This window comes from Sorex fumeus, unplaced genomic scaffold, assembly GCF_029834395.1.
Source record: "Sorex fumeus unplaced genomic scaffold, SorFum_2.1 ptg000019l, whole genome shotgun sequence".
Classification (NCBI taxonomy): domain Eukaryota; kingdom Metazoa; phylum Chordata; class Mammalia; order Eulipotyphla; family Soricidae; genus Sorex; species Sorex fumeus.
Genome location: NW_026606076.1, coordinates 39,905,451 through 39,922,559, shown reverse-complemented (window position 1 = coordinate 39,922,559; position 17,109 = coordinate 39,905,451). Strand labels below are relative to the sequence as shown.

Sequence of the window (17,109 nt, the reverse complement as noted above, 5' to 3'; positions counted from 1 at the left end):
TCTAGTTGTATAAGTTATCAATTCTTGCAATTGTTTGGATGAACACAGCAGGAGACAAAGATACCAACACTTAGTTCTCTGGGTTCTGAGAGCAAGCAAGGCTTTTACCGTAAATCCCAGACTAAGTCCTCAGACCAGTTCAGCATGTCCTTCCCCATGAGGGTCCTGTCTCTTAGCTTGTAACAACTTGCATCAGGACCATGCATTTATGCCTTTTAGATGGCCCAGTTCGATACCGGGTGGCTTTGCCATTCACCACGGGTCCATCCCAGTCCCACGGCGGGACCTCCCTTTTGGGGTGTTAGGAACTACAGCAAATGAAGCCTGAGTCAGGTAATTAGGACCAAGTAATTATGCCCTGGAGCAGATATATCTCAGAGTCAATCAACTCCCAAATATTAGAAGCATAAGCATTAACGGTCTTTCTGTGTTTAACCAAAGAACTTTGCTCTATAGGGGAGATAGAAAAGCAGGCAGAAATCTACAGCACTTCAGATACAAAGCAGTACAAATACAAAGTTCAGAATTACCAGAAAGTTTTGACTTATATGTAATCAAGACTGACTTGGGGCCTGGTGACAAGGAGAGGTAAATTTTAAGGGAAAAGTTAAGGATAATCTTTAACCAAATTAGACTTGCCAAAAAGAGCATGTGAAGCTTCTCTGGCAGTTTCTTCCTCCCAGAAAAGGGGGCAATTCACTGATGAAGCCTAAAGCACTTAGGGTTAATCTCCAACACAAAGGAAAAGTTGAAGATACACTTTGATAAATTAGGGATGTTAGCAAGGGCATGGGAAGCTTCTCTGGCTGGGGGAAAGGTGTAGGATAGCATTGGTTTGTCCTTTCTGCCTTGCCCCTGGGCCCTAGAGTTTTTGGGTTGCTCCCATCACAGTGCTCCCATTTCCTTGTGTTTATTTGTAACTTCTTTCTTTGTGCTCTGTTACCTTGTAAATATTGTTTTTCTCTTCTCCTTAAGTCCTTTGCATAGTTAATTCAGAGCAATGTCCTTTTCATAATGGTACAAGAAGACAGTAAATGCTCTATTTGTAATGTGGGAGTTAATTGACTCTCAATGATATTTACCACCTGGGCATGTGTTTTCTCAACCTAAGCCTCAGTTGCACTTTCGACCTAGCACCCCCAAAAGCAGGGTCCCCACAAGAGACTGGATGGACCCAGGGCAAGCAGTGAGCTATGTGCTTGCTACCTTGGCACCAAAATGGGCCTGGCCAAAGTGCCACAATACTTAGCTATAAGTTAAGAGCTCACACATGGACAAATGGTGTCATGATCCCAAAAGCAATAACTACATTCAGACCCTGCTAGGGTTAGGAATGATTAATCTGGCCTAAGCACTGTAGTCTGAGTCTGGCAAGATGTTCCCAGGAGAGCTGCCCTACAAGCCTCAGTGCATCGCTTACTGTGTCCATACAAAAATATCTAATATGAAGATGTTCATTAAGATGTAAATTAAGGAGAAGAGGATACCCCTAGGTGGTGTTTCAGCCCTTGGGCCTGATGGGCAGTCAGGAATCAACCGGCATGGCCCTTGTTTCCTCCTTCGTCTCATGGCCACCCAGCTGGGGGAGCGGACTGAGACCCCCAGGAACTCGGCAGCGAGGGGGAGAGCCGCCGGGGCCTTCCCTGGCCACCCTCAAAGACTGCACAGAAAGGGTCAGTTCCCCAGTGAAGCCTAAGACACTAACGGTTGATATCCAGCAAGTGTGCCCAAAAAGTTAAAGAAAAAATAAATGGAGAATTTGTTATTCCTGATGCTGATTTTCTGGGAAACGCTTTCTTTTTTGTTTCCTTTTGTTTTAAATTTTTATTACTGAAACACCATGAGGTACAGTTGTAGACTTACAAATTTTTGTGCTTGGGTTTCATTTATACAATGATCAAGTACCCATCCCTCCACCAGCGCCCATCCTCCACCACCACCAGTCCCAGTATCCCTCCCACCCCCCATACCCCCATCCCACCCTACCACTGTGTCGGGGCATTCCCCTCCGTTACCTCTCTCCTTTTGAGTGCTGTGGTTTGCAAAAGGGGCATTGAGTGGCAATTATGTTCGGTCTATAGTCTACTCTCATCATGCATCTCCCATCCTGGGAGGAACCTCCCAACACCCTTTATTTTGTGCTCCCTTCTCTGGAAAATACATTGTAATGCTAAGCTCACCTGAGTTCCTATAATCACATTCCTTTATACTATGATGTTCTGGGTTTTTTTTCTTCTATATTTTGTTTTTTGCTTTTGAGTCACACCAAGCAATGCTGAGGGGTTACTCCTTCCTCTGCATGCAGGAATTACTCCTGGCGGCGCTTGGGGGATCCTATGGGATGGTAACTGGTCAGCTGCATGCAAAGCAAGGAAAAATTACTGTGGTTGTGCTCAGGGGATACTGGGGATGGAATCCTGGTTGGCTGCGTGAAACACAAGCGCCATCAAATTATGATTTTTTCCCTGCAGTTTCAACCATATAAATTGTTATGCTTTGTATTCTTCTGTACTTTCCCTTTTATTTAACTTCGGTTGTTTGGAGGCCACACCAGCGGTGCTGAGGACTTACTCCTGGCTCTGTACTCAGGGATCACTCCGGGTGGGTTCTGGGGACCCTTTACGATGCCGTGAATTAATCCCAAACCCACCACGAGCAAGGCAAGTGCCCTATGCACTGGACTATCTCTCTGACCCCTTTTATTGTTCTTAATCTGCATCTTCATTTAAAAGTATTTTTGAAAACTTTATGGTGACCAAAACTAGTCCTAATAGTAACTCATATACCAATTTACTAAGAATATTTACATCCTCATTCATCACTTTTACAGAAACTCTGTTCACCTTTCCACTCTGATTAAACTTTGTTTTCTGATGTTCTCCTTTTTGTTATTGCTCTTCTACCCGACTCTTCATATATTTCTCATTGACACTTAACTATTCTCTCAAATGCTTTTTTTCATGTATTTTCCTTAGATCCTATGATCTAATAAACTAGTAATTAGGATTATTGGGGTCGTCAGCCACAGTGCAGCACGGAGGGCTCTTGCCGTGCATGCAGCTGATGCAGGTTCAATCCCCGACAGCACAAAGGGTCCCTGATCCCACCTACCCTCTGAGCACAGAGCCAGGAGTAATCCCTGAGTACTGCTGAGTGTGGTCCAAAAACCGAACAAAAGAAAATTAGAAATATCCTATCTACTTCAGCTTAATTAAATGATTTTAGTGTTGTTTTGGGATTTGTTTTATACATTTTAGAGTTTTTCATTTTGGTAAGAAGTTTTTATCACAATACCAGAGGCTCTGTTCATAAATATTTTATGCATTCAGATGTCTTTTTCTGTCATGCAACAAATTGTTTCTACGAGTTTAAAAAGTTTTGACCAACAATTTCTTGCACCAATTGCTATTGTTTTATACTAGTTTTTATGCTGCTATTCCTTTAACTTTTACCTATTGTATTAATTGTGCTGTCATAATGATATTTTTGTTTCAAGGATTCGACAGTAACCAATGTAGATCATTAATACTGAATGAAGAAATCTAACAATTTATCATTATCAATATTAAGCTTATTTATTTCTTTGTCATATTATTGAAGATATCATGGAATAAATTGAGCTGTGATTGTTGATATTAATACTTAGCACGGTAGCACTGTCCTCCCATTGTCCATCGATTTGCTTGAGCGGCCACCAGTAACATTTCCATTCTGAAACTTGTTACTGGTTTTGGCATATCAAAAACACCTGGGGAGCTTGTCAGGCTCTGCCATGAGGGCAGGATACTCTTGGTAGCTTGCCGGGCTCTCCAAGAGGGATGGAGGAGGGAGGGATGGGGGTGGGAGGGATATTATCCATGGTGGTGGAAAATGGGCACTGGTGGAGGGATTGGTATTTGATCATTGTATAATCGAAACCAAAGCACAAAAATTGTAAATCTACAACTGTACCTCATGGTGTTTCACTAAAAATAAAAAAATAAAAAAAAAGAGGGATGGAGGAATCGAACCCAGGTCGGCCTGCATGCAAGGCAAACGCCCTACCCTCTGTGCTATCACTCCAGCCTGTTGCTGATTCAAAAAGGATTTATTTCTCTGGACTCCGACTTTCTATCTGGAAGTTTTAGTGCCCACCCACACCCCCCAACGAGCTAAGAAATTTATCCCAGTACCAAGAAGAACTGGCCACATGCCAGGCAAGTGCCCTACACGCAGTTCTCTCTCTCTGGCCCCTCTAGTTGGATTCCCCCCCTTTCTCTTTTATTGGGCCTTCTGCAACAAGCCTTCTGCTCCGGTGCCTGGAGCTAACTGAGAAGCCATTGTGCGTGTCCCTTTACCCACTCTCAGCACACATCTCCCACCCACAGTGATCCCTTCCAGCCATCATTGTCATACTGGTCCCTTCTCTAACCAACTACCGTCTCCCCAGCCCCGAGACAGGCTTCCAATCAGCAACCATCCTCCTGGCCCTTGGATCTACTGTCCTTGGCTGTTAGACTTATACCATGTTGTTATATCCCACAAGAGTGCAGTTATTCTGTCCCTGTCCTTTTGCATATTTCACTCAGCATGATACTCTCCATATCCACATATTTATAAGCAATTTCAGAACTTCATTTTTCTAACAGCTGTATGGTTTGTGGCCCAAAGAAGGCTCCTCTGCCTCCTTCAGCAGAAGTCCGGCCGCAACACAAAGTTGTAGTTGTTTGCTTTGTGTTTTTCCTCAGTGTTTTTCCCCAGAATTGTCTCCCTCATGTTTGTTTTGGGGGCCACCCCAGAAAATGCTCTAGTCTTACTCCCGGCTCTGCACACAGGAATCACTCCTGGCAGTGCGTGAGGCACCAATTGGGATGTGGGGGATCGAACCCACGTTGGCTGCATACAAGGAAATGCTCTACCCCATGAAAGTTGCTCGAGAAGTTGTGACTCATCATAGAGAACTACATGAAGATAATGTCCAGGAAAGATACTGAGACCTTAACCAAAATCCGTATGAATTCATGGACATGGCAGGAGACTTTGGTAATGTTGGAATATAGCTCCAAATATTTTAGGCTTTAATATTGGTTTGCCTTTTTCCCCTTGCCAGGAGAAACTCAAGTTTATTACAGTGCTCCTGAGGCACTTCCATTCCATTGTGTTTATCTGTAAACTCTTCCCTATGCTCTCCTCCTCAACCAGTTAATCAGCTCTTCCTCTAATCAGAATCTGTTAATTATTTTTAAGGTCAGATCCTTCTAGGACACTGGAATTGTATTGTAAGTTAATATTATCTTTCTCCTCTCCTATGTCTTTTGAATAGTTTACTGTAGAGCAATGCCCTTTTTTGCATAGATGCAGGAAGAACATTAACATTATGCTTTGTAACTTAGGATTTAATTGGCTTTGAATATTATTCACTCCCAGGCATCTGCTTTCTTGACTTAAGCCTCAGTTACCCTTAGTTCCTGACACCCCAGAAGCAAGGTCCCGATGAGGGACTGAATGGATCCAGGGCAAGCAGTGAGGTACCCTGGCATCGAAATGAGCCGGGCCAAAGCGCCACAATTCTTAACTATAAGTTAAGAGCTTGGTCATAGACAAATGCTGTCATAATCCAAAAGTAACAATGAGACTAGGACCCTGCTAGGGATAGGAAAGTCTTTCTGGCCTGAGCACTGTAGTCTGAGACTGAGATGGCCCTAGGAGAGCAATTCCTTAAGTTTAAGGTATTTCTTACTGTATCCATACAAAATGATTTATATTATATATGCTTATATGTTTGTTGGACAAGGAGAGGAGAAACACAACCAGGGGATTCCGCTCTAGGGTGGGTTGATCTGATAATGAGAATCTGTCCTAGAAGCGGCTCTCCCTGAGGGAAAGAATTCTACCCCTATTGATTGTGACTGCACCTATGTGTAATTGTTACCCCAATTCTTCATGTGGGGGATATAATGAAACTATAGAAAGAATGGGCAAGGGGAGGCAGAGGAGAGAGAGACAGGAATGAATGGAGAAAGAATTGGAATAAACTGCAACTAAGACCAACCAGCCTGACTCTCCTTCCTTCCTTTACCTACCCATCGCCATCGACCTCCTGGGGTGGGGGAAGAGGTGTGAGACCACCCAACCCGGGTGGCAGGTGAGATAGAGCCGCCGCTGCTGCTGTCTTTTTTGAATTCACACAGGTAATGAATACTAAGTTGTGGGAAATTTACCCCCTAACAGAAACCTCAATGTCGGGGTAGTCCCCTAAGAAAAACAAGTTTAGACCAGAAGGAAGCAGACAGCCATTCCTGGCCAGAATAGAATAGCAAATTGTCACAGAATCTATCCTTTAAGGCTGTCACTGATTGTCTATGTGAAATATCAGGTCTGTCTTCATGCACCCCTTAATTGTGCCGTGTCTACTCGTAGTGCTGAACGTGTTTGTCAGCGGCTCACATGACAGGAACCAGGATGCTGGAGCGATTTGGATGAACAAAAGGACGCCCTTTACACTACTGGTTTCGGTGACTCTAAAGCTTGGGCACTCCTAATGTATTTGTCGCATTCGATGTGACCAGTCTCACTGGTCAGGGCTTTCAAATCAAACTATTTTGGAGCACTGGACGGAATGATTGAAAAGACTCAGAAAAGAAATCAACAGAATCAGATACTCTGTGATACTCTAAGACAGGATCGGGGGAGAGGCCAGAATGATTTCATGTAAAATGGGCATCCAATACTGTGATTCAAACAACTTGAAAGGGGCCAGAGTGAAGGTACATTGGTTAGGGCATTTGCCGTGCTTGTGATGAGAAAGGGTTCGATCCCCAATACCCCATACGGTGCCCTGAGCACCTCCAGAGGTCATTCCTCAGTGCGGAGCCAGAAGTCATCTTAAGGATCGCCCGATGAGACCCGAAAACCCAAAGAAGAAAAAAAAACTTGAATGGTTTTCAATTTCATAGACATATTATGTAAATGTATTAAAGGTGTCAAGTTAAATAGAATCCATTTAAGTTGTATAAGACTTAAATATATCTCTATGACATGAAATATACAACTGATTTAAAAATTTTTCAAAAAAATACCAAATTTACTTCACTGAAAATAGTCAACTGGAGATCAAACCTGGTTACCCATATGCAAGGCAAGTGTTCTATCCCACTGTTTATCTCTCCAACCCTGGAAAAGTCCTCCGATAGAATCATAGTGCAGTAGGGTTTGGTCTTCAGCAATAGTACAGCTGGTAAGGTAGTTTCCTTGCACAAGCTGACCCTGGTTCAATCCCGGCATCCCATAGGGTCTCCCAAGCAATACCAGAAATAACTTCTGAGTGCAGAGCCAGGAGGAACCCCTGAGAACCGCCAGGTGTGACCTCAAAAGTCAATAAATAGATAAAAGGTTTAAAACAAAAGTGAGATAGTGACAACAAAGCAATGGAGACATTATTCACTGAGTTCCAAATAATTTTACTGAACGCATAAAACAGGAGTTTATGGAAATCTATAAAAGAGCTCAAATGAAGGTAAGAATCAATTTGTCAGCAGTATAATAAATGTCTCACTCAAGACAAAAGGAAAAGGAAAGAGAGAGCAAGAAGGAAAGTGCCTGGGGTTTGGGACTGGGGGACGGGGCATGGTGGTAGGGAAACAGAAGATCTTCATGGTGGGAAATGTACACTGGAGGAGGAATGGGTGCTCAATCATTGTACGACTGAACCCCAATTATGAACAGCCTTGGAATGATCTTTCTCATGGATATCCAATTTAAAGAAAAACGTTTTTAAGTGATGTGGAGTTCACCATTCTTCAAGGAAGTGATCATCGACGTAAAGGGAGAGGTTCGCAGGGGCAATACCAGTTCACCGAAACTCTTCACTGCCACCCTGGAGAATGTCATTTGACGACTGGAATTGGAAGAAATGGGAGTGAAGATAGACGGTTGGCAACTACACCACCTCTGCTTCGTTGATGACATCGTTCTAGTAACACCAAACATTAGCCCAGATCCTTAAACGTTATTATCAATGTTCAGTTTTTAAAAATTTTCTCAGAGAGATAGGGCACTTTTCTTTATAATATATTTAGTAGCACAACAGTAGGGCATTTGCCCCTGGCAAGCTATCGAGAGTGTCTTACCCGCATGGCAGAGCATGGCAAGCTACCCGTGAGATATTCAGTATGCGAAACACAGTAACAACAAGTCTCACAATGGAGATGTTACTGGGCCTGCTTGAACAAATCGATGAACAATGGGAGGACAGAGCATTGATATATATATGTATATATGTGTATTAAAATTTTAGTACACATATATATTAATGGAACACACATTAATCATATATTATATATTTATATATATTAATGGAATACACATTAATTTTAATGGAATCTCTAAACCATATATATGTGTATATATATATGTTTTAGAGATTCCATTAAAATTCAGGCTGATTTTTTTAACCCTCAAGAATTTTCATTTTTGCCAGGAGTGATCCTTGAGTGCAGAGCCAGGACTAAACCCTGAGTACTGCTGAGTGTGGTTCAAAAATAAAAATAAATGAAAGAAAATTCGAACTATCTTATCTGGTTATGCTCAGTTAAATGATTTTAGGTTTGTTTGGGGATGTGCCTTATAAATTTTAGAGTTTTTAATTTTGGTGAGAATTTTCTATTATAATACCAGATGTTCTGATTCATGAAGATTTTATGTATTCATGTGTCTTTTCTATCATCCAAAAACATCTTTCTATGAGTTTAAAAAGTTTTGACCAAGAATTTCTTAGACCAATTGGAATGATTTTATAGGAGTAATAGTATTGAAAATCCTTTAACTTTGCAATGATTTTGTGGATTGTGTCATCATGATAGTTTTCTTTTGGAGGTTCCAATTAGTAACTAATTTGAATCATTCATTAATAGTGGATCTCTAACAATTTATAATTTTCAACATTTATCTTCTTTATTTCTTTATCATACTCTTGAGGATACAATTGAATAAATTGAGTTTTCAAAGACAAGTTGAATGCATGACCAAGAACAGATCTCTACACTGTTGACAATAACCAGAAGCGAGAAACAACTCGAGTGGCCAAACAAACAACTGGATAAAGAAACTTTGGTACATTCACAAAATGGAATACTATGCAACTGTTAGGAAAGATGAAATTATGACATTTCCTCATAAGTGGATGGTCATAAGAGTATCATGTTAAGTGAAATGATTCAGAATGCGAGGGACAGACTTAGAATGATTGCATTCATTTGTGGACTATAAAATAACATGTTATGAGGTTGATACCCAAGGACAGTAGAGGCAAGGGCCAGGAAAATTGCTCCAGTTGGAAACCTTTCTTATGAACTGGAGGAGAATTTCATGGCATACAGTGGGGATTCCTGATTTCATAATCCGTGGAGGGATCACTCAGGATGAGACAGGTGTGCTGAAAGTCGATAAAGGACCAAACGTGAGAGCCCCTCAGTATCTATATTGCAAAATCATAATGCCCCATAGTAGAGAAACATTATGGGGAAAATTGACACAGAAGCAGCGGGAAGGGCGGGTGGGTGGGGATACTCGGGACATTGATGGTGGAAAATGTGCACTGGTGGAGAGATGGGAGTTCTATCATTGAAGGACTGGAACTGAAACATGAAAGTTTTGTAACTGTGTCTCATGGTGATTCAATAAAAAAGAATTATCATTTATAATCCCTCTTTTCTCAACTCAGTGGAGATTTGGTTGTTCTCACAATAAATCCTGAGAGAAAAGCGATTACTCTCCAAAAGGCTGTCAGAGCTATTTGATCAGAGAAATGAGAACTTTTGATACTCTGAGAGTAGTCAATTATCCCAACTTTGTTTTCTGCTCTGCTCCTGCAGAAGTCTGCGGACTCAGGCTGATGTAATGGGAAAGTTTCGGAAGTGAACACCTGAGGGGAATTTCATTTAAAAAACTTTTCTAAATTGATCCATTTGCAACTCAGACAGTAATTTGTGTGTCCATGGGCACATCGGAAAGTTTCCTGAGCTCAAAGTGACAGGGTGTCTGGGGACCAAGTCACTGGTGTGTTTTTATAGCCCTGGATTAACACACAGGCATTCACCCGCAGCCTGGCAGAGGGTCCCGTCAACTTCGCCAGCCTCAGACTCAGTAAGTACCTCCTGTCTCTGCTCCTGCTTGAAGGAAGAGACAGGGATTTTTCTTTAGAAAATTTTCTTTCCCTTGGATTGGAGAGGTAGAGCAGGGAATAGAGAGTTTGCCTGGCCCGTACCAGCTGCGGGTTCCAACATTCTCAATTTTCCATAGGGTTCCTCTAGCACTGCCAGGATTGTTTTCTGAACGCAGAACCAGGAGTAACCTGAGCATCACTAGGTGTGACCCAAAATGACAAGAAAAGGAGAAGAATTTATTTTTCTGATTCTGTTTTTGTGGACACGCTTTCTAATGCTAAGCTCACCTGAGTTCCTATACTCATGATATCCAGGGGTTGGGGTTGATTTCTTCTTTGTTTTGTTTTATGCCTTGAGTGACACCAAGTGATGCTGAGGGGTTACTCCTGTCTCTGCTAGCAGGAATTACTCCTGCTGGTGCATGGGGGACCTTATGGGATGGTAACTGGTCAGCTGTGTGCAAGACAAGCAGGAATTACTCTGGTCGTGTTCAGGGGATACTGGGAATGGAATCCTGGTTGGCCGTGTGAAAGGCAAGGCCCTACCCACTGTACTATCACTCTATGCCCATCAATTTATGATTTTCTTCTTTACAGTTTGAACCATATACTTTGTCATAATTTTTATTCTACTGCAATTTCTCTTTTATTTCACTTTGGTTGTTTGAAAGGGTCACACTGATGGTGCTCAGGACTTACTCCTGGTTCTGTGCTCAGGGATGACTCCTGGTGGGTTGCAGGGACCCGACACAATGCCAGGGATTAATCCCAAACCCACCATGAGCAAGAAAAGCATCCTCTGCACTAGACTATCACTCTGGCCCCTTTTTTGGCTCTTAAACTGAATTTTCATTTAAAGGTATTTTTAAACTTTTGGTGTCATAACTCGTTCTATAAGCAACAGATACAACAAGTTACTTAGAATGTTATATCCTCACTCATTCACTGACACAGCAACTGTGTTCACCTTTCCACTCTGATTAAACTTTTTTTTTCTGAGTTCAATTTTCTTTGGTTTCTCTTCCCCCCATCTATGCATTTCTCTATGATTTTTTTTGCTTTTTGGGTCACAACGATGATGCACAGATGTTACTCTGGCTCATGCAATCAGGAATAACTCCTGGCGGTGCTCGAAGACCATATGGGATGCTGGGAATCAAACCCGGGTCAGCCTCGTGCAAGAGAAACGCCCTACCCACTGTGCTATAGCTCCAGCCCCCTCATTGATTTTTAATTTTTTTCCCTAACTCCGCTTTTCGTTTATTTTTCTTAGAGATTATGATCTAATACCCACAGTATTGGAACTATTGGGGGCGACAGTGCAGGAGGGGGTCTTGCCATGAATGTAGCTGATTCAAGTCTGATCCCCGACAGCTCCTAGGGTCCCTGAGGCAACCAGGAGTGATCCCTGATTGCAGAGACAGGAGTAATCCCTGAGTACTGCTAAGTTTGGTCCCAAAAATAAACAAAAGAACATTAGAACTATCTTATCTAGTTCTGCTTAATTTATGATTTTAGGGTTGTTTGGGGAATTGTTTTATAAATTTTAGAGTTTTTAATTTTGGTAAGAATTTTCTATCACAATACCAGATGTTCTGATTCATAAATATTTTATGTCTTCAAATGTCTTTTTCTGTCATCCAAAACTATCTTTCTATTATTTAAAATGCTTTGACTGAGAATTTCTTGGACCCATTAGAATATTTTATATGAGTAGTAAGACTGCTGAAAATCCTTTAACTTTGCAACTGTTTTATGAATTGTGTCCTCAGAATGATAGTTTTCCTTGGAGGTTTCAATTCTTAACCAATGTCGATCATTCATTAACATTGAATCAAGACATCTAACAATTTATAACTTTCAACATTTATCTTCTTTATTGCTTTATCATACTATTGAAGATATAATAGAATAAAGTGGGCTTATTCATTCTTGATATGTTCATACTTATGACCTACAGTAGTGAGTTTGGCATCTTGTAGATTTTGTTATAATATCTTGGACCAATTGTTTCTCCCTTAATCTTACAATATTTTTGTACTACAAGATTTTTTTTGTTCCTCTTGCGGCCAAACTCGGTGATGCTCAGGGTTTACTCCAGCTTTGAGCTCAGGAATTACTCAGGGTGGGGTCCGGCACCATAAGGGATGCCAAGAGCCAAACCCTATCAGCAGTTGCCAGGCAAGCGCCATCCCTCTGTGTTATCACTCTAGCCTTGTCTGGGTTGTATGATTGGTTGGCTGGATTTACATTCTGGATCACACCTAGCACTATTCAGGGGAGACTCTTGCTCTGCACTCAGAAATTACTCCTGGGAGTGCTGTGGGGACTATATGAAATGCCGGGATCAAATGGGTCGAGCACGTGCAAGGTAAACTGCCTCCCCGCTCCACTCTCACTCCAGTCCTATGTATGAGATGTTTCAATCAACCTGTGCTCATTTGTCATTTGGTAATCTGACTTGTTTTGCCCAATCTTAAGTCAATATGTTCATTTGATTCCTAAAGTGAAAAAATTTTAGCTTGTTTGTGAATTCCCTAAAGGCTTACACTTTTTGCCTTATGTTCCTTTTTGCTTTTAGGCCACAGGACTGTGCTCAAGACTTACTCCTGGCTCTGTTCTCAGAGATCCGTCCTGCTGGGGCTCAGGGGACATGTGGTACCTGGGATAGAATCCAGGACAGCAAGGCAAGTATCCTCACGCTGTGCTATTGCTCCAAGCCTTTCGTATGCTTTTTGGAAAACACTGTTAATTACTTACATGCATATTTTTTACTTCATCTAATAATTGACTGAAAAAAATTCTTCTTTAAATAATTCTGTGCTCATTTCACTCATGACTGTCCCTACTTTGGAAATCTTGTACAAGCTTTGCTTCTAGCCCGCTGAAAAATTACATCAACCCAAAGGAAAAAGATGAGTTTATTCCCATTCCTAATGACAATTTTTTTCTTTCTTTGCCACTTGTGTTGATGCTCAGGGGTTTCTCCTGGTGCTGCACTCAGGATTTACTCCTTGCAGTGCCCAGGGAACCATGTGGGATCCCGGAGATTATACCCAAGCTGGCCTCGTGCAAAGCAAATGCCTAGTCACTGAACTATGGCTTTAATCCCGATAAGAAATATCAACATTGTGAGCAGAATATGAATGTGGTGAAGCAAGTCAGAACCAGAGTTAGAAGTGACAATAAATGAATGTCAGAGGGTGACGGGGGTGGGTACTGAAGATGGCTTTCCTGAGCATCACACCACCAAAATGGAGCGGGAGTTGGGTTAGGCAGTGCCACAGAGAGTCAGGATCTATGGAGGGATGACAGTGATTCAGGTTCAGTTAACTTGTCTGTAGGGAAAGCGACAGAGGTTGGGGGTGGATGAGTTGTGTTTCAAAATGAGTGACTGAGTATCAACTGGAAGTAGGCTTGGGATCAAAAGGAACATTTCAATCCTCAGGGGTATATTTAAGGGGCAGAAAGGAGAGAGAATCACACATACAACAGGTTTGTGTGTGTGTTGCATGTGGGTTTTTAATTGAATCACTGTGAGATAAAGTCACAAGCTTTCTAGATGGAATTACAGTCATTCAATACACACATTCCTGAAACAGTGTGCATTTCCCACCACTGATATCCCTAGTCTTACTCCTCTGTCTCTGTCTCTGTCTCTGCCTCTGTCTCTTTCTATGTCTTTCTCTCACTCTCTCTGTCTCTCTCCTTTTGAGCATTACAATTTTCAATTCACATACTGAGAGTTCATCCTGTTCGGCCCTTTACCCACTTTCAGCACACATCTCCCACCCAGAGCAATCTGTTCCAACCATCATTGTCATAATTCTTCCTTCTCTACCCCAATTGCCTTCTCCTCCAGCCCGGAAACAGGCTTCTAACCATGGACCAAACGTCCTGGCCCTTGTTTCTACTGTCCGTGGTTGTTAAACTTACACTGTGTTTTTTTTTTTAATCCCACAAATGAGTGCAGTTGTCCTACGTGTGTCCCTTTCCCTTTGACTTTTTTCATTCTGCATGATACTCTCCATGTCGATCCATTTATAAGCAAATTTCATAGTATCCTTTGTTCTAACAGCTTTATGAAATGTAGGCCACTTCAGGCTCATGATCCTTCTCTAGCCTGAATTCCGGCTGTCACACAAAGGGAAAATTGGACCCGCAGAATTGGCCTGAGATTTCCTCCTTTGGGTTATTTTTTTTGAGGCACCACACCAGGCAAAGCTCAGTGCTTACTCTTGTTCTGCACTCAGAAATCATTCCCAGCAGTGCATGGGGCACCATATGGGATGCGGGGAATGAACCCACGTTGCCCACATGCAAGGCAAATGATCTACCCCAGGAAAGCGTTCTTGGGAAGCTGTGACTAATGGTAGAGAAAACGATGAAGGTAATATCCAGGACAAATATTAAGACCTTCACTGAAACAATCTACGTATGAATTCATGGAAACTCCAAGAGACCCAGGTCAGAATGGTGAGATGTGTGAAATTCACCCCCTAAAGGAACCCTATGATCGGGATATTAAGAAAAACAAGTTTAGACCAGAGGGAAGCAGACAGACATGTCTAGGACATAATAGATTAGCAAATTGTCACTGAATCTATCTTGTAAGGATGCTGCTGATTGGCCATTTGCAATATCTGGGTCTCTGTCTTCATGCACCCCTTATCGTGCCGTGTCTACTCACAGTGATGAACATGTCTGTCAAATTCAATGGTGGCTCACTTGAGGGGAACCATCAGGCAGGAGCAATATGGGTGGAAAATGGCGTGTCTGTGTGATCCCTGTTTGAGTGACCCTAAAACTTGGATAGTCCTGAGTTATTTGGCACATTATCTGTGACCAGATTTGCAGATGACATTTTCAGAAGAGAAATCTAAAGAATCGGATAATCCTGGGATACTCTAAGCCAGGATCAGGAGAGAGACCAGAATGATGAGATGTAAAATGTTGATCCAATAATAGGATTGAAAAGATTGTACGGGGGCTGGAGCGATAGTATATATGGGAGGGCATTTTCCGTGCTCATGGCACACCAGGATTCAATCTCCAGCACCGTATAGTGTCCCCAGAGAACCTCCTGGAGTAATTCCTGAGTGCAGAGCCAGAAGTCACTCCTGACTCAGCACCATGACTAATAAACTCAAAGGCAAAACAGATGACTTAAATGATTTTAAGTTTCTGGACCATATTCCCAATTACGGAAATGCATTAACGTTGTCAAGTTAAAAATAATCAATTTAAGTCTCGTATGACTAAAACATATAATATGTTATCGTTTCAAAATGTTCAACAGGATACAAAGCGAACTTCTCTGAAAACAGTCAACTGAAATCATCCAATAAAAATGGAAAAAATAGGTGTGTAGAGACAGTAGAGGAGGGAAGGCACTTGTTTTACACATGGCTGATCCCCGACATTCCATAAGGTCCCTCAAGCACCACCTAGAATAATTCCTGAGGGCAGAGCCAGGAGTAAGCCCTGAGCATCGCTGGGCGTGACCCCAAAATCAAAAACCAAAAATATGGTATCAATAAATCCTGCTTGGTGATATCGAGAACCCTCAAAAAAATCTCTATGAACTAATTCTTCATTTTCTGAAAAAATGACAGTGCATTTGCAGAGTCCATTGACGTCAAGTGTAAGTCACATTCACACCAGCATGTCGTGACATTTCTCTCGGGTTCACGTGACAACAAATCTGTTATTTGTACTTTATGCAGGTCTTTATTCAATGTACCACGAAGCGATGGACACAATAGTTCTACAAGATATGATTTTGGGAGTATTATTTTTCTTCCAATTCATATTTGGTTTTACTGGAAATTCGCTATTGCTCTCGATATACGTGAACATCTTTCTGCAAAGAGCAAAGCCAATAGATTGGATATTTACCCACTTAACTTTAGCCAACCTGATGACAGTTTTATTTGCCGGGATTCCGGAATTAATATTTTTCTTTGGAATCAGAAATTTTCTGAACGACACTGGTTGTAAGGCCGTTTTGTTCTTGTCCAGAGTGGGCCGGGGTCTTTCCCTCTGTACCACATCTTTCCTCAGTGTGTTCCAAGCCATCGTGATCACCAACAACCATGATCAGTGGGCGTGGCTCAAATCAAACATCCACACGTGCATTTCTTCTGCCTTCCTCTTCTTCTGGATACTCAACATGCTCATCTGTAGCCAGGTCATCATTTCCATGAAAGCCCCATTCAACACTACTGGAGTGGGACTAGTTTATAACCAAAAATACTGTATGGCACATGACACAGGGACTCTGGTGGTGTCTGGAATTCTTGGAGGAATGATTTTAAGAGACTTCCTGTGTATGTCCCTCATGATCTGGACCAGCGTGCACATGGTAAAGTTCCTGTTCAACCATCGCAAGAATGTCCAGCACATCCTTAGGCACAGTCTCTGCCCACCATCCTCTCCAGAGATCAAGGCCACCCACACCATCTTGGTCCAAGTGAGCTGTTTTGGCTTTTTTTACGGGTTCAACTGCTGCCTTACCATTTATATAGTATACAAACGTGAGGTACAAGTGTTAGGAAACATCACTGTTTTTCTCTCTTCCTGCTATTCAGTGATCTGTCCTTTCTTGCTGATAAGAAACCACAGAGGCCCCTTTCTGAACTGCACCTTCTTAAAAAGGAGGAAATCTTCTCCACAAACCACTGCCTTCAGAGACTTGAATACTCTCACACCATCTCTGACACAAAGTGCTCAGGACAGGAAACGTTAAGTGATGTGGGGCTGGAGAGACAGGCTGGAGCACTTGTGTAAGGCACTTGCCTTGCACAGGATCTGCAGCTTGCTAGGAGGGATTTCTGAGCACAGAGCCAGGAGTGCGCCCTGAGCGTCACCAGGTATGACCAGGATGGAAAAGGAAAGTGGAAAGCTGAGACTGAGAGATGTAAAATGAAAGAAAATAACCTCTTAAATGGACATGTCTCCACCTCCAC

The 17,109-nt window shown here is 42.1% G+C and overlaps 1 protein-coding gene across 1 annotated transcript; it reads left to right on the top strand.

The window, feature by feature from the left end:
* Positions 1 to 15,893: 15,893 nt before the first annotated feature.
* On the top strand, positions 15,894 to 16,889 carry LOC130022286 (vomeronasal type-1 receptor 4-like). The gene has a single exon (XM_056113033.1). It carries the CDS (start codon positions 15,894 to 15,896, stop codon positions 16,887 to 16,889), a length of 996 nt encoding a protein of 331 aa, XP_055969008.1.
* The last annotated feature ends 220 nt before the right edge of the window (positions 16,890 to 17,109 follow it).

Excerpts from the sequence above, each read along its gene's own strand:
- LOC130022286 (XM_056113033.1), top strand. The coding sequence starts at position 15,894 with ATGGACACAATAGTTCTACAAGATATGATTTTGGGAGTATTATTTTTC.